The sequence below is a fragment of the Hemisphaericaspora subhashii genome (genome assembly GCF_019202705.1).
Source record: "Hemisphaericaspora subhashii strain CBS 10753 chromosome Unknown scaffold26, whole genome shotgun sequence".
Lineage (NCBI taxonomy): Eukaryota > Fungi > Ascomycota > Pichiomycetes > Serinales > Debaryomycetaceae > Hemisphaericaspora > Hemisphaericaspora subhashii.
The window spans coordinates 55,822-78,880 of NW_026057341.1; the positions used below are offsets into that span (position 1 = coordinate 55,822).

The 23,059-nt window shown below is 36.4% G+C and overlaps 8 protein-coding genes across 8 annotated transcripts; 3 read left to right on the forward strand and 5 right to left on the reverse strand. All coding sequences in view use genetic code 12, as the record gives it.

The window, feature by feature from the left end:
- Positions 1-863: 863 nt before the first annotated feature.
- Positions 864-3,068, reverse strand: J8A68_004002 (leucine-rich repeat domain-containing protein; the record flags this gene model as incomplete). The annotated part of the gene is made up of 1 exon (XM_049407915.1): positions 864-3,068. The coding sequence occupies one exon, from the start codon at positions 3,066-3,068 to the stop codon at positions 864-866; it is 2,205 nt and encodes a 734-aa protein (XP_049262704.1).
- Positions 3,069-3,610: 542 nt separating this feature from the next.
- On the reverse strand, positions 3,611-5,863 carry J8A68_004003 (leucine-rich repeat domain-containing protein; the record flags this gene model as incomplete). The annotated part of the gene is made up of 1 exon (XM_049407916.1): positions 3,611-5,863. One exon carries the CDS (start codon positions 5,861-5,863, stop codon positions 3,611-3,613), a length of 2,253 nt encoding a protein of 750 aa, XP_049262705.1.
- A 1,288-nt stretch (positions 5,864-7,151) lies between these two features.
- Positions 7,152-9,989, forward strand: PKH3 (protein kinase; the record flags this gene model as incomplete). The annotated part of the gene is made up of 1 exon (XM_049407917.1): positions 7,152-9,989. The coding sequence occupies one exon, from the start codon at positions 7,152-7,154 to the stop codon at positions 9,987-9,989; it is 2,838 nt and encodes a 945-aa protein (XP_049262706.1).
- A 121-nt stretch (positions 9,990-10,110) lies between these two features.
- On the reverse strand, positions 10,111-10,671 carry J8A68_004005 (uncharacterized protein; the record flags this gene model as incomplete). The annotated part of the gene is made up of 1 exon (XM_049407919.1): positions 10,111-10,671. The coding sequence occupies one exon, from the start codon at positions 10,669-10,671 to the stop codon at positions 10,111-10,113; it is 561 nt and encodes a 186-aa protein (XP_049262707.1).
- A 685-nt stretch (positions 10,672-11,356) lies between these two features.
- On the forward strand, positions 11,357-13,408 carry J8A68_004006 (tetratricopeptide repeat protein; the record flags this gene model as incomplete). The annotated part of the gene is made up of 1 exon (XM_049407920.1): positions 11,357-13,408. The coding sequence occupies one exon, from the start codon at positions 11,357-11,359 to the stop codon at positions 13,406-13,408; it is 2,052 nt and encodes a 683-aa protein (XP_049262708.1).
- A 182-nt stretch (positions 13,409-13,590) lies between these two features.
- Positions 13,591-15,162, reverse strand: NOP5 (RNA-processing protein; the record flags this gene model as incomplete). The annotated part of the gene is made up of 1 exon (XM_049407921.1): positions 13,591-15,162. The coding sequence occupies one exon, from the start codon at positions 15,160-15,162 to the stop codon at positions 13,591-13,593; it is 1,572 nt and encodes a 523-aa protein (XP_049262709.1).
- A 682-nt stretch (positions 15,163-15,844) lies between these two features.
- Positions 15,845-20,218, forward strand: DNA2 (bifunctional ATP-dependent DNA helicase/ssDNA endodeoxyribonuclease; the record flags this gene model as incomplete). The annotated part of the gene is made up of 1 exon (XM_049407922.1): positions 15,845-20,218. The coding sequence occupies one exon, from the start codon at positions 15,845-15,847 to the stop codon at positions 20,216-20,218; it is 4,374 nt and encodes a 1,457-aa protein (XP_049262710.1).
- Positions 20,219-20,286: 68 nt separating this feature from the next.
- On the reverse strand, positions 20,287-22,752 carry J8A68_004009 (ubiquitin ligase complex subunit; the record flags this gene model as incomplete). The annotated part of the gene is made up of 1 exon (XM_049407923.1): positions 20,287-22,752. One exon carries the CDS (start codon positions 22,750-22,752, stop codon positions 20,287-20,289), a length of 2,466 nt encoding a protein of 821 aa, XP_049262711.1.
- Positions 22,753-23,059: the final 307 nt, after the last annotated feature.

Consider the following 23,059-nt stretch of genomic DNA (forward strand, 5'->3'; position numbering starts at 1 on the left):
GACACCATTGGGCTAGAAATACCTCTTCTGGATACAGATACGGATTTCGATTCATCTACTATCCATTTGTGTTCTCGTCGGAGGGTTTCAAAGTCAGAACTTTCGTAAACATAAAGTCTGTTGGGCCTGAAATGGGGATACGTTTCAATAAATCTGAGAAACCCGTTTAAGTCAAATGTGATACTGTGTTCTGTTTTGTTATTATCATCTCGCGGAAAAAGTTCACCTTCTATTCGGGAATTAGTGAGATACTCTCGAATGAGTCTGGGACTCTCTTTGAAAATAATAACATTTGAGGAAAGAATATCAAGTGCAACCTTACCGATTGTGGGAAAATCGATATATTGTATCAAGCATTCATCCGGGATATTATCCAATATTGAATGTAGTAATTCATAAGGTAAAGCCAATAGCTTTTTGGTAAACAGATTTGATTTTGTGTTCCGTATGATGTTTTCCGACCGATTGTGATGATTTCAAGAAGCGGAAAATCAACATTGTGCTTTTTTGTTTAAATAAAACGAACGCTACCAAGATTGTCAACTTTTCTTGGCCTAGCTGGAGAGCTGCCAAGATTTGAGAAAGCTTAAAAGGCTGTTTTCGTTAGGTCCACGACACCTTGTGGGTTAAGAAGAGGAGGCGAAATATCTGTACATTGCGACAGTCCAGCGATAAAGAGTTAGTCACTACTGCATTTTGTGACCTACTACTGGGAATGTATGAACTTTCATGTTGCCCTTGACCCCAGGAATACTCCATTTACACCTCGCCATGATCTGTTTTAGAAGTACTGGTAGTATTTTGCTTTACAATTAAACGAGTTCTGAATAAACCAAAATTTAAGGTTGTAGACTACTTAAACACTATAATATTTCATCGAAATAACGGGCGCCGTCTTCAACGGACACCAAATTTCTCTTCTTCAAAGCTTGAAATAGGGTATGATCATATGTCCTATCTAGAAAACTAAAACCCATAGACCTAAAAGGTATATAATTCTTGTCGTCAACATGTACAGAAGAAATCAAGGGACAGAATCTTTGTACAGCATCAAGGAAGTTCAGCAAGTCGGGAATTGGCTTATTGGCTAGAAGAAATACCCACTTTAAATTTTTGCAATCATTCACCACTAGATTCTGAACAGCGTTACTTGGAATCCTACAAGCTGATAGATTTATATATTCCAATGATTGAGGAAATACAATAGGTTTGTCTACCAATCCACTTCCAAGCTTGGTATTATTGCTTGCATTTATTCCTCTCAACGATTTAAAGCCTGAAAGGTCACCGTCAACAATTTTCTTAATCCGATTACTCGAAATATCAAGAAAAACTAAGGACTTGGGAAAATCTCTTGATGAGAGCAGCAGTATATAGTTTGCATGTAATGAAAGCTCTTTTAACTTCGTGCATCTTGATAATTCAAGTTTGTTCAATATGGCATCCGTAATATTCAGATCTCCTAGAGATAAAAACTCCAACGATTCTGGAAAGCAAGGTTCATATACAGGGGGGTGCACTGAAAAGGTACTATATTCACCCTCCTTGTGCAAATCAGTTTCGTTCAAATGCAATTCAAGTAGGCCCTCGGGTAATTTCAAGCTAGCTTTGTTGAGATGGGGCAATTTATTCCTGCAAGCATACAACTTTCGTATCTTGGTGTAATCTAACAAGATTTCTGGTAACCAATTGTTTCTCAAGTCCAAGTTTTCGAGATTTGGGGGCATTCTGCAATCAAGTCCAACAAGCTTAAGCCCGTTAAATGAAAGCGAGGTCAAATTGGTATACTCTTTTAGTTCGCTTCTAATTGCTGCAAAAAAATTACCGTACCGATAAGAAAACTCACGCAAAGATTTCGGAAGGATCCGAAGGTGGAGAACATTGGCTTCTAGTGTCAAAGTTTCTAGTTCTGGTAGATTTAATTCTTGCAATAGATAATCCTTATCTGCCAACCCTAGGTGTAAATTCTTGAGGGTATGTGGAAACTGTATTTCGGGATATGAAACTGGTAGCTCGATATGGTCTAAATACAACAGGACGAGCCTGGGCGGAAACTCAAATGTTTCGGCTATGCACTCGGTTTCCGTGTCAACTACCAAGTCTGTTAACGATGTAGGGAACTCTGCAATTATATTTGTATAAATGTCACCCGCTGCGACTTGCAAACTTCTCAAATTGGTAAGTTGGGCTAAATATCTCCAGTCTCCATGCACTGTACATGCCTCGATATGAAGGTTCCTTAGTTGTTTCGGAGCTTTAAATGCTCCGAAAGCAAGTGAATGTATGCCCTCGAAAGAGGCTGTATGAAGGTTATTCAAGTGTTCTATGTCGATTCCCATTGGTCTCTCCTCCCCATTGCGTTGAGGCTTTCTGCTAAATTCTATATGCATGCGTTTCAACGTATTAGGCAACTTTGGTATAAAATAGTCCTCGACTTCTACGCATATATCCACATTGATCAAATGTTCGGGGAAAACTCTCAAAAAGGGTACCGGAAGTGGCCGAAAAAAGGGATTTAAATGTGATACTTTTCGATATGTTATCTCCGTCACCGTCGATGGAATTTCAGCCAATACATCCTGACAATTACTGGTGCTCAAATGGTCAATATTGCTGCATTCGGATACTATGCCCGGCAACTCCGGGCCCAAACAAAATCTTCTGGATATAGATACGGATTTCGCTTCATCCACTATCCATTTACATATCCTTCGGAGGATTTCAAAATCTGAAATTTCGTAAACATAAAGTCTGTGAGGTCTGAAATGAGGATACTTTACAATAAATCTGAGCACCCCATACAAGTCAAATGTTATACTATGTTTTGTTTCACTATTATCTCGGGGGAAAAGTTCACCCTCTATTCGGCAATCAGTAAGATAGTCTTCAATGAGTCTGGGACTTTCCTTGAAAATAATGACATTTGAGGAAAGAATATCAAGTGCAACCTTACCGATTGTAGGGAAATCGATATATTGCATTAAGTATTCATCTGGGATATTATCCAATATTGAATATAATAATTCATAAGGTAGAGTCAACACCTTTTCAGCAAAAATATTTGACATTGTATTCCGTATGATTTCAAGAACCAATTGTTATGATTTCAAGAAACGGAGAATTGGGTTTTTTGTGTCGATAAACATGTTGGTTTTCGCGCTACCACTATTTTCTTTACTCGGTCTAAATGGATGTTACTAATATCAGGATAGGCTGTAAGAGCATTGTCTAAACTTGAATACATGCTATTGCAATCCGCGAAGTTTGCTTTAGGCTAAATAATGAGGGCTACTTCGTCTTGTCTCATCAAATTCTTTCTATACAAGATAATTCTAAACACAATTTTTAGAGCCTTGATTCTCGACTCTATACAACAAAAAAGGTTAGTTATATAATTTGAAGAATAAAATTAGGTACTGTTGGTACCAGTCCTAAAGCTAACAATAATCCATTCTCATCCTAGGTAAGCCTACCAAGTGTGCTACCTGAAATTCATAAATTTGGAAAATGGGCACTGTTTTGTTCATTGTCTTTAATTTTCTGCCAGATTAACCAATTACGTACTTGTCCGGCTAGTGCCCATGTTCATAAAATGAAATCTACCTAAACATTACATAAAGTTTGAAAAATACTCTTCGAAAAAGCTTTCATCCATCTTACACATAACTCGATATTCTATCTCGTCATATGTCAAATCTAGGAAGTTAAACCACGAAGACTTAAATGCCTTATAATTCGATTCATCAACGTGAACAGAAGATATCAATGGACAGAATTTCTTTATGGCACTGAGAAAATCATTCAAATCAGCAATGAATTTATTCCCTGCAAGAAATACCCACTGTAAATTCTTGCAATCATCTATGATTAGATTCTGGATGTGTAAGTTTGTAAGAAAGCAGCTTGTCATATTTAGATATTCCAACGACAGAGGAAATATGATACTTCTATCCATCCAGCTGTCAGAGAAGTCATTAAAACTAACATTCATTCCTCTCAACGATTTGAAACGTGAAAAGTTACCGTTGACAATTCTATCAATCTCATTCATTGAGAGATCAAGGTACACTAATGACTTGGGAAACAATGCTGAGTTAAGCAGTGTAATAGGGTTGGTTTGTAGGCGAAGAACTTTTAAATTTGGACATTTTGATAATTTGAGATTTTTCAATATTGTACAGTTTATGTTCAGAGTCTGCATGCATAAAACTTCCAACGATTCTGGAAAGCAATTTTCAAATAACGGCGAGTGTAGTTCCTTTCTAGATGATGTCTTTTGCCCTCGGTTCACTAATTGATGGTCGCCCAAATATAATTCTTTTAGCCCCTTTGGTAATTTTAAATTGGATTTGTTAAGGCTGGTAAATTTGTTGTGAGAAATATCTAATACCCGTAACTTAGGGCAATCCAATTGGATTTCTTCCAAGGAGTTCTCTCTCAAGTTCAAAATTTCTAGGTTCGGAGGTAGCTTGAAATTAAATGACACAATTTCCAGTTTAATCAATGAAAGGGAAGTCATGTTCGAATATTCCGATAAATTGACATTGAAAAGTAGTAAGCAGGAAGTCAAATGAAAAGTAAACTCACGTATTGATTTTGGTAGAAATTCTAAAGTGGGTACAGCATTAGTGCAAAGCGTTACTTTCTCAACTTGAGGAAGCTTAATATTGTGCCAAACATACGTCCTATCGAAATCGGCTATAAACAAGTCCTTGAGAGTGTTCGGAAATTGGATTTTTGCAGGTGGAACGGGTAATGTAACAAATCGCAAATCCAACAACTCAAGATTGGGTGGGATGTCAAATACCTCAGCCTTTATTGGTGGGACCGTCCAAACAGACAATAGCTTTAAAGATGTAGGGAAATCTGCAACTAAATTTGATTCAATTCCCTCAGTCCTTATATGCAAATACTTCATTTTCGTAAACTTTGACAACGACATCCAGTTACCATGTAGTAAGCAGCTATGAATAGCCAAATTTCTAAGTCCTTGTGGAGCCTTAAAACGTCTAAAATCAAGCGAATTTATGCCCTTAAAGCAGACCGTTTGAAGATTAATTGCATGTCCAATGTCAATTTGCATTGGTGATGACAATCCTTCCTCTTCTTCGGCTTCAGACATCAGTTCAAATTCAATGGTCATGTGCTTCAAAGAAATAGGCAAGTCTGGGTTGAACGACTTCGTCCGTTCCATGTACATATCAAGATACGTTAATGTTTCAGGAAAAGGTCCTAACTCATAGGCGGAAAACGGTTCAAGGTCAGGATTTAAAAGCGCCAACCTTCCATATGTTAGACCTACTAATTTTGATGGTATAGGATCATATGGACCGATATCAAAGTCATCGCATCTATTAGTATTTATATGATAGCTCACATTATCATTGCATTTAGATAGTGCGCGGAAGATTTTTCTTTTATAAGAATTATTACGTCTGGCGACAGAGACAAATGTCGAGTGATCTATTACCCATTTACATTTTCTCTGGATGGCTTCGAGCCCAGCAAGTTCGTCGACGTATAGCTTTTGGGGTCTGAATTCGGGATATTTCTTGATAAATCTTAAAAATCCAGTTATGTCAAATCTTATCTTATGTTTAGCCTTCAAAGGAGAAACCTTGAAAGGTCCATCAGACATAGGCTCGATATATTTCCATGGTTGTTTTCCAATGATAAGTTCTCGAATGAGCTTGGGAGTTTCTTTGAAAATAATTACATTTGAGGCAAGCACATCAAGCGCAAGCTCGCCAATTGCGGGGATGTCTATGTATTGAATTAAGTACTCATCTGGTATATTATCAAATATCACCTGTTGTAATTCGGACGGTAATGTTAAAAACTTCTCGGGTAGTAAACTTGACATTGCTATCCTTATTGATCTGGGAAGAACAATATGGAAAGTCTTATTCTCAGAATTCGGGAACATGGGGTGCATTTTTATTTCTGTTTTTGTGGCACGCGTAATTGATGCGCTTCCAATCAACTTGGCCATTTTTAACTTTTTACCCAAGACGCGTCCATCCAATTGTAAAGTTAAGAAATGTTAATATTCAAAGATGCGATCACTTCTAGGAACTTATTATTTCCCAATTCAGAACAGATCCCATGAGCGTGTTTGTAATATACGTGAACATGTAGCAGCAATAGTTTCCTAATCGTGCTATAGGAGTCAAACTTTTATCTTTTTCTAGTTGTTTAAATAGCGGGCTACCAACTGTGTCTCTATTAATGAGTTGCAAAATGTGAGGCTCATAGCTACGGTACGATAACCATTTCTTTATATAACTGGTTGTATCCCAACTATGGGTGATCTCATTGACTAGAGGAATAACGTTTATGGAGAAGCATTTTTATCAACACATCCTTTGCCGTGGCGGTGACCTACAATGGGTTTCTGTTGAAGCATTCGAGGAGCACATAAGTCGATAAGGGTTTAATTTACTCTCGGCTTTCTATTAAACCTATATTTCTTCAGAATAATTGTAATTAGATCAAAGCTAATACATTGTCAATGAAATCTGAAAAGTTCTCCACCTGCTCGTTATCAGGAACAATTGGGTGTAGCTCGTGCAACAGTAAAATTTAATATAAAGATATTCTAACTCTTCCTTGTAATGGAATGTATTTAACTTGCCTAATACATTTTGGTTATTTGTTAAGACTGGCTTGTTGATTCTTGTAATATAGACTCCGTTCCTCATTTGCTTGAGTAAATTGGTAGATTTTTTGCAGCAAATTAATCAACCATATAAATACTCTCAATCCTACCAACCAAACCCTTTAAACAAAAAATGTATGTGACTGAGCATTCCCTTCTCAGCTTTTACAATCCATATAACATCATTCTATAATCCTAGTTCAGAACCCAGGTCGATTGGTCAATATGTATAACCTTCTATATGGATCTTAGTTTTACAACAGAATCTTACTTGTAAGTGTATTGCAGAATGGATGTTTCAATCTTAGTGATTAAAAAAGAAAAAATAAAAATTGAAATTGGGAATCACGAGTGTAATGTACTAAACAGACAACACATCAGTCATTAAGATTGTTATTAGTTATCCTTTTTCGAGTTACACCTTTAAAGTAAGATTCACTATAATAAGTCAAGACGATAGACCACTGAACGGACATCTTATATGCCATCCACAATGTCAGGTCTAGACCATATACAGAATCTCACTATAAACCAACAACAACAGCAACAACAAGCACAACAATACCCCAAGAGAAGGTCAGCGAAAGATTACCAATTTGGGAAAAGAATAGGAGAAGGTTCATATTCAACAGTATATTCAGCACTAGACAAAATCACCAATAGAACGTATGCTATTAAAGTGTTATCTAAACGTCATATTGTTAAAGAAAAGAAGATTAAATATGTCAATATTGAAAAACAGACATTACATAGATTAGGATTACAACATCCTGGAATAGTTCAATTGTATTTCACGTTTCAAGATGAATCTAGTTTATTTTTTGTATTAGATTTTGCAGAATATGGAGAATTATTATCAATTATACGAAAATTTGGTTCCTTATCTGAACCAGTATCAAAATTTTATTCTTGTCAGATTATTGATGCGGTGAAGTTTATTCATCTGAAGGGAGTGATTCATCGAGACTTAAAACCTGAGAATATATTAGTGGGACATGATTTTAATCTTAAAATTACAGATTTTGGTGCGGCGAAATTGTTAGGAAGTAATGAGGATAGTAATGAAGAGAAAATTGAATATAATTCAGTTGAGGATGAGAATAATCCTCCGACGCAGGATGGGAATAGCACCAATACCGACAAGAGAAAGGGGTCCTTCGTGGGGACAGCGGAATATGTTCCACCGGAATTATTAAAATTTAATGAAAGTGGATTTGAATCTGATATTTGGGCATTAGGATGTATAATATATCAATTTTTCAATGGTGTACCGCCATTCAAAGGTACCACTGAGTATCTTACATTTGAAAAAATTATTAATGGAGAATATAGTTATAAAGTACAAATGCCACCAGATGTTCCTCAATTAATTGATCAAATACTTGTGAGTGAACCAAGTAAGAGATTAACAATTTTGCAAATAATGCAATCTAGATGGTTTCATGATATACCCTGGGATGATCAGAATTATATATGGCATAGGAAAGTCCCAAGATTTGAAGGATATACCTCACCGCAGTTAAATTCGTCCTTATTACAACCACCCACTATAAAGAATGGAAGCGACAGAACATCAAATAAGACCAATTCATTTCATCAATTACAATCACAGATTCAAAGTGCCGAAATTGCATTCGTGCCAACTGTGGGAAGAAAGAGATATAATACACCAACTACTTTGAAGAAGACTAATCTGCCTTTTAATAATTCATTCCAGGTTTCGCCACCACGCATGCAACAACAACAACCTCAACAACAACAGATTGTAATGAATAATGCGCCACCACCACCACAGTCACAACAAATACAGGCACCTTCTCAGATAAGACACCAGACACCGTTGCCGTTACAATTATCGAATCCAGTTAGCAACCAAGCACCAGCAACGTACCCAGCACATCCTCGTTCACCAACAGAGGAAAGACCACGTATGAATCAGGAACCTCCAAGAAATGCATTCACCAAACCATTTCCACAATCTCCACAACAGCAACAGCAGCAACAGCAACAGCAGCAACAGCAACAGCTACAACAGCAGACACAACAACCGCGTACTCCAACTATACCACATCACCCATTTCTGGCACTCGCCACCCCTGCATCACCACAACAACTTCAACCAACATCAACCCAACAACAGGCGTATCACCCCGCATCATCACCTCAGAAGTATTTACAACCTCCACACATGACTCAAACTCGGTCGGCTGATATGGTCGAGAAATCTTCATCTTCATCACCCAAATTATCCCCTGCCGTAGCAGCTGCAGCATATGCCGGCACAATATGCAAACCACCAGCACCAACACCACCATCAATTCCAGCACCAATTCACAATAAACCGATCCCCAAGAAGATGCATCGAACTCTGACGATTGTGAAATTGTCAGATATTTCCAATTTATTACATCCAAACGAAAAAATCCTCAAATTGGATAAAGTATACAAACTGATATTATCAAATAGTCTTATAAAGCGTCATCCTGGGGTTTCATTAGAGGATGATTCTGGACTTGATTTCATAATTGATAAATATCTGGAACGACTAGAGAGATCGTTTGAGGTTGTGATTGCGGTTGTGACTGATATGGCGAGGGTATTCTTTATTGAAAAAGAAGGAGATGGCGGAGTGGAGCGAGTGTGTGAGATTGATTTGAAGTCGAATAGAGGGTGTGATTATTCGATGTATGATTATGGGTTTGAGGATGGTGGAGATGGGGGAGAGGATGGAGAGGTTGGATATTTGATTATTGAGTTGATTAAGAATGGTGGTGATTTGGTGTTTTTGAAGAGGATAAAAGAGGAAGAGAGGGATCGGGAGAAAGAGAATGATGGGATTAAGGTTGTGAATAAGCGAGGTGTGGAAGTTCGGTTGGGAGAGAAGTATGGGTGGATTGATTGTTTGATGATTGCCAAAGAAATGGTTGCTATTGATAAAGAAACAAACGCGAGAAAGACTGCTGAGTCAAAAAAGGAAAAATCAAAGTCGAACTCGCCTAGTATAAACAGTGGTCATAGTGCTGGGAGTGGCACTAGCAGTAGTGGTGGGGCTCATCGTGAAAGGGTAAAATCGAAGACCAAGCAAGGTTCAAGGGAGAAAAACAAGTCTGGTACTTTGACTTCCAATGATAGTAGTAGTGAGAGTAAGAAAAGAGGAACCAGTAAACATGTTAAAGCAAAACCGACAGTTCCGCGTGCTACGCCAATAAAATCAAACCTTGCTCATGTTGGTAGTATACCGCCAACAGCAACAACGGCTAACTCAACATCATCAAAGAATACATCTGCACATTTTGCATATGCTGCAGCTGCTGCAGTACACAATAAATGAGAAAGTGAGAGAGAAACAGAGATTATAAATACAGTTGAAAATTTTAAATATTTACGTATATCAGGAGATTAAATTACATAACTATAAACAGGGAGATGCAGTAAAAACAGGTTTCTCTTTATTAGAAACTTCGAGTAATATCTTTAAACATTTTCATCCAATCTTGATAACTACATTTATCATTTAGGACCCCAATAGTTTGTTCTCTTATAATAGTTTCAACTGTTTGTTCATTTCTTGTCCAATTATCCAATAAATCACATTGAGCATATTGTTGTTCCAATTTCCTCTGATGAGTCTTGAATGCATATGGATCAGTTCTTAAATCAAACTTTTCTGCCAATTCTTGAGGTGTCAATGAAGGATCAGCTATTTCTTCTTTATCTTCTTGAGTTTGATTTCGTAATTGTTGAGAATAATCTTGACAATAAGATATGACTTGTTGTCTTTGTTGCCATGCAGGTGCTATAACCGAGTTGAAATATTCATTACATTGTTGTTTATTTAATTCATTTAAATGAGGACGTATTGTATCATCAGTGGTTGCTCTCGATAGACGTAAAAATTGTCTTAGTTTAGTTGATGATATACAACCTTCCGGAGTTAGGAACTTGATTGGAAGAGAAGGTGGTTGAGGCTGTGTTGGTGCTTGTGGATCTTGGTACTTCATAGATTTAAACATTTACCTGTATATGTGTGTGTAAGAACTCCGTGTGTCAATGAGTAGCTGTAGAGTTGGTTATTTTTGAACAAATGCAAAAGTTCGGGGTCCTGTATATTAGTCCTCACTGATTTAATTGCCACTGGACTTCTTCTTCTAATTGCTGTTACTTTCAATCACCACCAACTCACTATTGATTTGTTATATTACTTGAAGTTATAGCTCATTGGGGTTTCTCGAACAGACCAATGAGTATGTCACATAATCCTCTAAACCGCTAGAGTAATCATAAATTAAAGTTGGACTCTTCTAGTTCTCTTCGAGAAGTGCAGTTTACAGTGCGACCGGACTCTTGGATTACTCTTTATGAAGAATCTTTATATAGCAGAAACCTCTTATAACTTACAAGTACGCAGATATACACTATTAGAAGACCTTAGTTTAGACATATACAATTACAAGAGAGCAGGACGTAATACAAACACACAAACAACAACCGACATGCATAGTTTTATGAAATTCCCAAAGAGTAAATCTCAAATAGAACAAAGAAACCAAAGCAATGAAAAAAAAAAGATTTTGGTGAAAATTGAAATCATTGATTGATCTTCTTTTGTTACTTTTTAACTTACCACATATAATTTGTTATATATTGGGATTTTATATTTACAAAGTAGAGAAGAAGAAGTCTGTAACATAAAGAATTATGATCAACCTAACTGAAGAAGAGAAATACTCTTCTTATGCTATGAATGTAGCAATATATGGTTATTTTAATCACCTAACAAATGATTACGAATCATCATCATCATCAACAACAACCACTCTGTATTCTACTGATATGACAAATTTTTACAATAATGGTATGATGCATGTTATCACGGACCGTCTATCTACTTATTTAAATGATCAAAATGTATTTAATCCAGAAGGTACATATAATTCCACTGCAACAATTATTGGTATAATTAATCAATTTGCAATTAGAAAAAGTACCAACAAATATCTGATTCCAAATAAATTAAATACTGCAGATATTATTATGAAAGTAAATTCGAATTCTATTGATCCTGATCTATTTTGTTTTGATGATTATCCCGACTTCGGTCTTGAATTATATCAAATTTTATTACAAGTTTTCAAGATTTACCCTGATTTAATCCTTAATTCAAATATAACAATTCAAGAGAACTTGAAATTTTATATCGAAAGATACATTGATGATCATTTCTTTAAAGATGAACAAGATAGGTATTCAGCTGTTATTCATGCTCGTGAACAAGTTTATAAAGAAGCACAAAGTTTGTATAGCAATGGTCAAGATATAAATTTGGATAAATTCGTACTTTGCTTTCTTTATCTTTTGGAAAATCATTTGGAATTATTCTATGAAAATGATCTTTCTCAAGTTGAAACCACAAAGCAAACCGTTAACAAACTACGTGAACAAGGTAATAATCTAATGAGTAATTACGCGTACGGGCAAGCGATTAAAGCATATACTCAAGCATTAGAACTCTGTCCAAAATCATTCCCCAATTTCCGCGACATTCCTCAACTCCACACTAATAGAGCAATCGCATTTATTGGCCTCAATTGTGTACCAGAAGCAATTGATGATTTAAATATCGCAGTTGCCACAGATCGTACCTTCACTCCTGCTTGGACTCAATTAGGTTATTGTCATCTATATATGGGATCCGGACTACTTGCCCTAGAATGCTATCTTGTTGCCCTTAGAACCTGTGTTGGGGATATCATACCCTTCAACTTCCCCCAAGATTTAGTCTCACAATATCGTGACCATAAATTAAAAACCATCCTACCACAATTCATAGAACGTCTAAGTTCTGCAATCGCCCTTGCCGAGAAACGCGCCTATCAACAAAACCAACCCGAAAGAGAAATAAAACGATTCGTAAGTGAAGTAAGAAAAATCTTAGCCCAATTAAGAGCAACGGGTCCAGAAGAAGATAGGGAATCATTTACATATTTACCCCTTTATCGTGATTCAACATTACGTACCATGAGTGAACGGGCAAATTCTCAACGTCCAAATATTTTAACTCCCGAAGTTAGTCAAAACATATTGGCAAGATCTAGTGCTGGGGGAGGGGCAACTGGCACTGAGGGGGGTCCGACTGTGCGTGCAATCCCCGTGGCTGCTAGTATTATTGATACTCCCAGGAATGAGACAGCAAGAGATGGCAGAGGTGGTGGTTCGCCAGAAGCTGCTCGAGATGGTCCCGGTATTGGTGCTGCTGTTGCTGCTGCGGCTGCCGCGGCCGCACAAGCTGCTGGTATGGATCAAACAGCGGGGTTTCCACCAGGGGTAGGTACTACTACCACACAACTGACCCAACCTAATTTTAGAGATCTTTTAAACAATTTCGGCGATTTGATGGAAGGTAGAATCCCTCCTCCACCAGCTGCCGCAGGGGCAACAGGGGGTAGGAATACTGGAGGTACAGGTAATAGAGATGGGTCTCCGGCTGCTGCGATTGCGGAAACTATAATACAGGGTGTTGGGCAGGTTTTACCCGAGGGAATTAGAGGGATGATTAGTTCTATGACTGGGAATGGTCAGAATGCTAGGGTGTTTATTGATGGGAGGGAGATTCCACTTCGTGGAAGTAGTTCCACTAATAATAATAATAATAATAATGCAAATGCAAATGCGCATAGCGGGGGGAATAGAAATGATGGCTCCGATGATGTAGATATGGGCGATGATGACGTCCCTAATGATTTAGATTGAATTGGGAGTGGTTTAGTTTATATAGAGATAGCTTTTTTTCAAATACACAAAAAACTTATAATTTACAATTCTTAAACAAATTTATACAAAAAAAGGTGGCAGAAGATAAACATTAACTAGTTTAAGAAGAAAGACGAACGATTATATATGATGGATGGGATGATATTGTATGCAAAAATCGATTACTTCTTTTCCTTCTTTTTCTTCTTATCTTTCTTGTCCTTCTTCAGTTTCTTTGAAGATTCTTCTTCTTCTTCATCTTCATCTCTCTTTCTCTTTTTATCTTTCTTTTCCTTCTTTTCTTTCTTATCTTTCTTTTCCTTCTTTTCCTTCTTTTCCTTCTTTTCTTTCTTTTCCGTCTTTTCTTTCTTTTCCTTCTTTTCAACAACTGGTTCTTCAGATTCTTCAGCTTCATCATCAGAATCAACATCAGATTCAGAAGCAGCTGGAGCAGCGGCATCAGCATCGGCATTATAAGCTCTAGCTTCAGTTATATCAACTTTAGCTTGTTCTCTAACAACCTTGGAAGTAGTTCTCATATCTCTACCTTCTAATTGACTCAATCTACTTTCAACCTTAGCTCTATTTTCTAAACCAAAATCATCAGATTCATCTCTTTCTTCATCAAAACAATCATATCTTAAAGAAAGGGCAGCTTTAGCAGCCAAAACTCTAGCAATTCTTCCTTTATTCTTACCTGAAGCTTGTCCAACCAATGAAGCATGGTAGATTAAACCATATTTTGGTGTATCATGTTTTGTCTTCAATGCTCTGAATAATGCCTTTTCAGCACCTAAGATTTGGATAGTAGAAGCTGGAGCTTTAGCTAAAGAAGTTAAAGACCCGGCATGAGCGATTAATCTAGCACCAATTAATTCACCAAGCATGGCAGTCAAATTTGGAGCAATGGCTCTCATACGAGAAGATAAATAATTGGATAATTGTTCTCTATAAGCTGCAAAATCAACAATTTGTTCAGCAAGGGCTTTAATATTATCTAAGTCATTAGCAGTAATTTCAGTACCCATAGAAATTTCGGCAGCGGTTTTAACTTGTTCTTCAATTTCTTCAGGTAAAATTTCTGATAAATCAGTTTCACTGGCATTTGATCTTACACCCATAGTCAAAATAATTCTAGCATATGCTACGGAATCAGTAATCATTTTGGCTAATTCTGGGAAATGCCATCCATACCATTCCTTACAACGCATAGCATAGGTATTTAATTCTTTATCTAAATCATCTAAAAGGGCAATAGCTTGAATGATCATGGTATCAACTTTATCAGCGGAGAATTTCAATTTATGACGACCAATGGAATGGGCTAAACCAAGGGACATTTGATTTAAGGAGGAATCATCTAAACCAGGTAATAAATCAGGTAAGAATTGTTTAATTGCACGATGTAAATCTAATGAAGCAGCATCGGAAATGACTGAATAATTTAAACCTAATTTATTAATGGCATTACCTAATTTAGTTTCAGAAACAATTAAAGTAGCCTTTTTATCAGATTTAGATTCTTCCAAAAGTCTTTTTAAGTTATCAGAAACTCTTCCTTCGATGATTGCATTGGCTTCTTCTAAAGCATTAGCTGCACTTTGAAACTTTTCAAAACGATGAATCTTGAATTGTTGGGCAACTTTTTCAGCAGTATTTAAATCTTCAATTAAACTTGATGACTTGTGAATCTTCTTGTCTGATGCTTTTAATAAAGCATAACCGGCAGCGGTTTCGGTTAAAACGTATGCCATCTTTCTGCTATGTTTGTTGTAGTGACTACTTTAGTTTGGAAGAAAGAGTTTTCAATACTTAAAGTCTTGTGGATTTTAAAAGGGAGAAAGCGAAGAGCAGAAAGTGAAGAGAAAAAAATTTCAAAATAAAAAATTGAGATGAGATTCCTGCATATTACAAATCACGTGACACAAATATAAACTACATGTATATGGACTCCATCTACCTACGGAAATTCCAGCACTATCCAAGTCATAAATAGCATATAGTTTTAGCAATATCCTACTTCCAAGCCCAGCGTCCACAGATTCAAATATTGTATTATTCAGTCCCCCAACAGGCAACTTGAATGGTTCTCCTAGTGAAGTATAGTTTGTACTGAGACTCCTCAATATGTATCTTCGACTAAAGTACAGTCTTACTTTAAAAATATCCTGCAACTCACATTCTATGTCATTACCTTCTTCCGCAACTCAATAGAAAAATGACTTCCAGTCTGAAATTGCACCCAAGTGCTTACAACTTTAAATGCTCAAAGAGTAACGCGGTTTGTCGCAGGAAAGAACAACTGTCGCGCTTTCTGCGTCTGTGTCGTAACTCTCACGTCTTATTTTTTTGTAATTAAGCGCGTCTCTTTATATCATCAAGAAGTTTTCCTTTTAGATAGGTTAGAATAGGAATATAGATAGAACAACATATAAAATGAACAAAGACACATCTACAAACAAACGACTAGGACCATCAACAACTACAGACAAGAACAATAATCATGAATCTATACAACCTGTAAAACGTCCCAAGAAGATATCTTATTTTCAACCTGTTAATCGACTAACAAATACAACAACTACGGCGGCTATACCTTCAGTAGCTCAAGTGATAAAGCCAATAGATCCAAACACATTCAATAGCATAGTCAATCCAGTTCAGGAAGTTTCATCTACGCAAAAGAGATTATCAGCGAGCAATAATGAGAATAAACTCGGTTTTCTAATTCCAGATCAGAGTTCGGATGATACTAGTTTCGATGGCGTACGATGGAAAGAAAGTCCCAAGACTACTAAGTTACATCGACTAGATAAAATTCCTTCATCTCCATTGAAATCAATTGCAAAGAGCACTCCTTCCATTGTGCCAAAACAAAGTGATGAATCAGTCAATGAACAAACTAGTCATGTCTTATCCAAATATGGGATTTATGATGCACGAAATAACGTTACCAAACCCGTATCCAAAGCACATTCAGATTTAAGTTACCAATCACACCAAACCAAGCATAAGAATTCTCAATGCACAACGCGTTCCAAATCTTGTAATAATTCATCAAAACCAACGTCTCTTAGTGGAACCCTCCGAAATTGGATTGATAAATTTGAGCATAGTCCAACACCAACTAATGATGCAACACCAATAACGACGGCTACAGAAGCAACAACTCCAGCAACTACTAATATTGAAGATAACCTATTCTCAACGAATGACAATAGATCCTCATATTCCGATGATCCATTTTCAGATGATGACAGTGAATTAGTCCATGCGTTACACAAAATGACCCAAGCTGTTCCATCGTCTCCAATTCAGGAATCCCCAACAAAGAAGGCATCGCCATCACCCTCTAGCATTAGTTCATTCTCAGACTCGGATGATCCTTTCTCCGATGATGACTCTGAACTTATGGCTGTGATAAGACAACCAACTCAAAACCCTCCACGGTCTGCAAGTACACCTATTTCGCCTATTGAATGCAAGAAAGCTTGTGCTACCTCGGGACCCGCTATCTCGGCTACTCAAGCCCAGTTTACAAAATCATTTCAAGAAGGTATGAAGAACTTCGAACAATTACAAATTGAAAAACCAAGTTATGAACAAAGAGATGAGCCAATCGTGAAACTTGCATATAAGAGATCGTCATTTAAACGATACATGATTACCAAAATAATTGAACAGACCTATGGAACCCCTCCAAAACGGCAATTGATTTTAGAAACTATTGATGGAGAGAATGAAGAAAAGATATGTCGCTTCATTGTTCGAGGAGAATATAGTGAATTGGAATTTGAACCTAAAGACATCATACATATTATAATCACCGAACCATCAAAACCAAACCTAATCGACGATCATAATAATTTATTGATCTGGAACCCGGATATATTATTATCAGTAACAACGATTGCTCAACAGATTATATGTCCTCGAAAATCGGTCATACAAGCAAGATACAAATTCCCTGCGCAACTGAGTATTCCAATCATAGTTGGAGAAGTTACACATCGGATATTTCAAGAATGTGTCATATCTGAAAATTGGACTCGTGAATATATGAATCAATTAATGGAAGAATATGTGCACGATTATTTATTGGCGATTTTTAGTATTGGACCCGAGCTTGCGAACGTCAAGACAGAGATTGAAAAACATTTGCCGTATTTGGAAGAATGGTTTTCGAAGTATTATAAAAAACCATTATCTAAAGAAAATTATATTGATGAAGATGGGACAAATAAGAATAAGGAACAACGTGTCATGTTTTCAGTGGATGAAGCTTTAGATATTGAAGAAAATATTTGGTCTCCTATGTTTGGTATAAAAGGAAAAGTGGATATCACAGTGACTGCAAAGTTACTTAATAAGAATACTCAAGGGAAGTTTCTAATTCCGGTAGAAATCAAAACTGGGAGAGAGTATGTTACTCATCAAGCTCAGGCTTCGTTGTATTCATTGTTATTCAAAGATAGGTATGACTTAGAGATTATGTCATTTTTATTAGTTTACACAAAAGAGAGTCTAACAAAAAAGGGAGATATCAATAAGAATGATTTAAAAGTTTTGATCAATCTTCGGAATCGTGTCTCACAATATTTCAAAGACAATGCGTCGTCGTCCTTACCTCCGATTTTACAATCTGCCACATGTGATCGATGTGACATGCAAGAACCGTGTATGACATTGAATCATTTATTAGAAGACGGGACGAAAGAACACAGTGGTATAAATGAGGAGAAATATCACGAAATCACCAAGCATATTTTAGATAATGAGAGATATAAGACGTTTTTCAAATATTGGGATGAGATTATCGCTCAAGAGGAGGTTATGATGAGTAAGACCGGAAAGCAACTTTGGACAATGACGAGTGCACAGCGCGAAGCAAAGACGGGAAAATGTTTAGGACTGATGATGGTTGTGAATACAAAAGAATCTCCGCTGGATAAAGTTTATGAATATACATTTGCTAAATCAGGTTCGAATGCTTTGACAACCCAGTTAATCCCTTCCGATAGGATCATTATAAGTGATGAAGATGGACATTTTGCAATTGCTAGTGGGACAATTAAGACAATTACGAAAGAGCATATTGTTATCGTAACTAAACGAAGAATCATTATCTCGAAGGAAGCGAAATTGAAGCATTTCAATCAGAGGGATAATCAAGTCTTCCAGAGTGCTTTAAGAGAAACTAGTCACAGTCAACAAGAACATATTACTAGCAGTGCGTGTTCGAATAAATTGTTCCGTTTGGATTTGGATGAAATGTTTTACGGAATGGGATTGGCAAGGTTTAATATTTTGAACTTATTCTTGAGACCTGAGATAGGAGGTGATGAAAAGACTAGGAAATTGATTGTTGATTTACAAGAGCCCACATATAGTCCCAATTCATGGCAAGTTCCACAAAAGAAGTATTTCAATGTTGATCAAATTATGGCATTTCAGAAAGTTTTCACTACTAATGACTATTCATTGATTTTGGGTATGCCAGGTACGGGAAAAACCACTGTCCTTGCTGAGCTTATTCGAATTCTCGTTGGTCATGGTAAAACAATTCTATTGGCGTCATATACAAACTCCGCTGTTGATAATATTTTGCTTAAATTATTAGATTTAGATCCCAGTATAAGTATGGTTCGTATTGGTCATAAATCCCGAGTTCAGAAAAAGCTTCACGCATACATTCCTGATGTCGAAACCCCAATCACAACCTATGAACAATATCTCGAAACTTACATGAATCCACCCATTGTTGCCACCACTTGTCTCGGAATCAACGATCTCGCATTCCAACTCCGACCCAAGTTTGACTATTGTATCGTCGACGAAGCGTCACAAGTCTCGCTCCCAATCAACCTAGGTCCACTTCGATATGCTGATAAATTCATCCTCGTGGGAGATCACTACCAACTCCCACCATTGGTCCAACATCCCGACCCCAAGATTAGACAAGGCTTATCAGTTTCATTGTTCAAGTTATTGGCGGAAACCTATCCTGAATCAGTATGTGAATTAACCTATCAATATCGAATGTGTGAGGATATCATGCAACTCTCGAATGTTTTGGTATATGATAATCGATTAAAATGTGGTTCTGAAGCCGTGGCGAAACAGGTTTTGAAATTACCATATCCTGACCGACTCCCCGGATCAAAAGGGTGGATGAATGATGTGTTGGATCCAGAGAAGAGAGTGTTGTTTTTGGATCATGATATGATTGAATCGGCGAAGGAGGTTATGGTTGGAGATATGGTGCAAAACCCCATTGAAGCGAAATTGATCCATCAGATTGTGAATTCGTTAACAGGATGTGGTGTCACGGAAGATCAGATTGGGATCATGTCGTTCTATAGGGCACAGTTGAAACTCCTCAAACGAACTATTGGAAGACAATCATCGGAAATTGAAATCTTGACGGCGGATCAATATCAAGGACGGGATAAAGAATGTATAATCATTTCATTGGTGAGGTCAAACGAAGAGAAGAGACCGGGGGATTTGATTAAGGAATGGAGAAGGTTGAATGTTGCTATAACTAGGGCAAAGAGTAAGTTGATCATTCTTGGTTCGAGATCTACATTGAGTTCGGCAGACACTACGAGTACGTTTATTGATTTTTTGGAGAATAGAGGGTGGTATTATCTTTTGCCTAACAACGCTGACTTGATTTATAATGATTTGATACGATCGGTCAATTCATCACCTAGAAAGAACAAGCAGAATCGAGAAAGTCAATTATCAAAGAGATTGTTGGAGAGAAATCCAATTTTAAATAATGTCATTCAAGATATGACTAAGTAACGTTACTTTTATAGATATATGATAAATTAAATGCATTTGTTAAATTAAAGTACATACAACTTTTTCTTCTATATGGCAAAGAAATGAAATTCAAAATTCCCTCTTCTGAAATGAAATCCATCCAACCCAACTCTTGCACCCTCGCCTTCATTGTTTTCTCCATTCTCATTCTCACCATTTTGTCCTTCTACTTGATTATTCTGATTATTATTGTTATTTCTCATTCTGATCCGTCTAATCTGTCTAATCAAATTCTGAACAAAGAAGGCCACGAAAAATATAAATGTCAAACAAATGACCAAATAATCACCTATATCATAATCCTCAACATAATTCTCAACACCATCATCATTAACATACGTGGTACCCTCATGATGCGCATCCGCTTTCGATACTGATTCCTTAAGATTGGTGGCGGAGTTTGATTTGACGTTCCGAAATGCATGAAACCAACCTCCAGACTCACCGGTTGAACTCTCCTTGAATGCCTTCTTGTTGAATAAATATTTCAACCTGAGTCTCAATAATGCAAGATTGATATGGGCTTTGGAATATGTTAATGATTTACTCATTAATTTTGCCTCAATATCGGATTGTTCTTTATATTGTAAACTGGAATCATAATATCGTTTCGCCATAAAATAATCAATGGAATTATTCACGGGTCCAATCCCATATTCATACATTTGTGCTAATTTGTAACTTCCATGTGAAGAATGACGATCACTGGCAATACGATAATAATTGAATGCCTTGTCATAATCTGGGGAGATGGGGATAACGCTATCAGAACCGGAATAAATATCCCCAAGTAAGATGGTTGCATCGACGTTTCCTTGTCTGGATGCACGGTCTAAATAACGAATGGCGACGTCTACTCGGTCCTTGGTGAAGGTTTTGTGGTTTTTATATTGGGAAATTAGTGGTTGGAGTTGATATAAGAGATATGCGGCTGAGATTTGGGCAGCTTCGAATCCTTGTTCGGCAGCAATCAGATATCCAATCAAGGCGCCATTGAAATCACCTTGTATTAATTGATTAAATGCAAATTTGAGGTGTGGGGCAAATACTTCCGAAAGTCTCTCGATAAAGATTTGATAATATTGAATAATTGAAGGACATGTATATTTCTTGTCTGGTTCTGCAAATAGATTGACTCCCATTTGAAGATAATTACCAAAATGATAAAGTGCTTCTGTATTTCCTAAATATACTGCTTCTTTCATATGAGTAAACATATCCTTTGCAGTAGTTGAATTCTGTCCACCAGACATTTCATACATTAATTTGGCAAGATTCTTCCCTCCTTCAGCGGATTTCTTACGGAATGCAGCTCCATAATATTCCGCTGCTTTTGTGATATTTGCTGGCCCAACTAATCCCTTTTCAGCAATTTGACCTAAATCATTAAGGGCATCTGCTGTTCTTTGGACCTTGAAAGAACGCTGATATAATTCATATGCTTTTGTTATGTTTTTAGTTGTACCTAATCCTTTCAAATACATTCTCCCCAATTTTGCTTGACATGAACTTAAAAATACTTGATCAATTGTATCTATATTGGCGTAATTATTGAAACCATAAGTCAATTCACCTAAGTCTACACATTCTTGAAATATTTCCAATGCTTTAGTTAAATTCTTAGGTATGAAATAATCTCCTTTATAATATTCCAACGCCGTATAATATAAATTAACATATTCATGATCATCTGCATTTAATTTATGTTCTTCAAATTGATCAATTAAATTTGTATAAACTTTCGATTGAATTTCAATACTATTAGGAGTCTCACTCATTTTTTCACCATATAACCCCCCATTAAAATCCGAGATTCTGATATTATAATCGATATCTCTATCATGAGTTTGAAGCCATTTATATCCCATTTCAGCTAATCGTACATAATAATTCAAGGCTGTTTCACAATTATGGGGTACTGCTATTCCTTTATTATATCTATAAGCCAAAACTAATAAAGAATTGATATCTCCGTTTTGCATCCCAAATTGATAGTACAAGTTAGCTTTATTTTGGTCTATTTTAGTATATCCAAACAATCCAGTTGAGTAGACAAGACCTAATATGAAATATGCATGACCATTGGATGATATTGACGTTGCTTTATGATATAAGTCTATTGCTTTGGTATAATTAGTGGGGAGGGAATAATTACCAAAAAAGTACAAATCTGCCAATGTTACTATTGCATTGACGTTATTACATTCAGCTGATTTCTCTAGTAATGGTATTATACTGTCAATTAATTCTGATGGTGGACTTTGATTGGTTTGATAACCATTTTGAATGTATTTATTGATTGTGTTGTCAAATTGGGGGATGTATAATGAACCTTCTATATTGTCTAAATTGTATATAGGTTCAATTGGAGGTATTGTCAAATCATTTAATTGTTTAATTGCTTTCAAATAATATAATTCTCCATCCTTATCGAATGCTAATGTAAATGATAGTAGCAGTAGTAGACTTATTAAAGTGGGTATCGTTATTGTTATTCTTATAGAATTGAACATGCTGTTATAATTACAGATTGAGGTTAATGAGTAATCACTTACTGGTTGGCTATGACTTAGCGTTACTTGGTAATGGTGGTAGCAATAGTAATACTAATTGGGTGGTTGTTGAAGGTTAAATTGGTTGTAAAAAAAGAGGACACCTGTAAACTGTAATAGATTTTATAATATGTAAATCTATAGTCATAATATGTAAAACAAATGCAACTAGTAATATTACGTAATTCACCATTATCTTATTACGTAATCCATAGTTTTAACACATAATACGTAATTATAATTTTCCGGTGTCTCCTCCAAAATGACT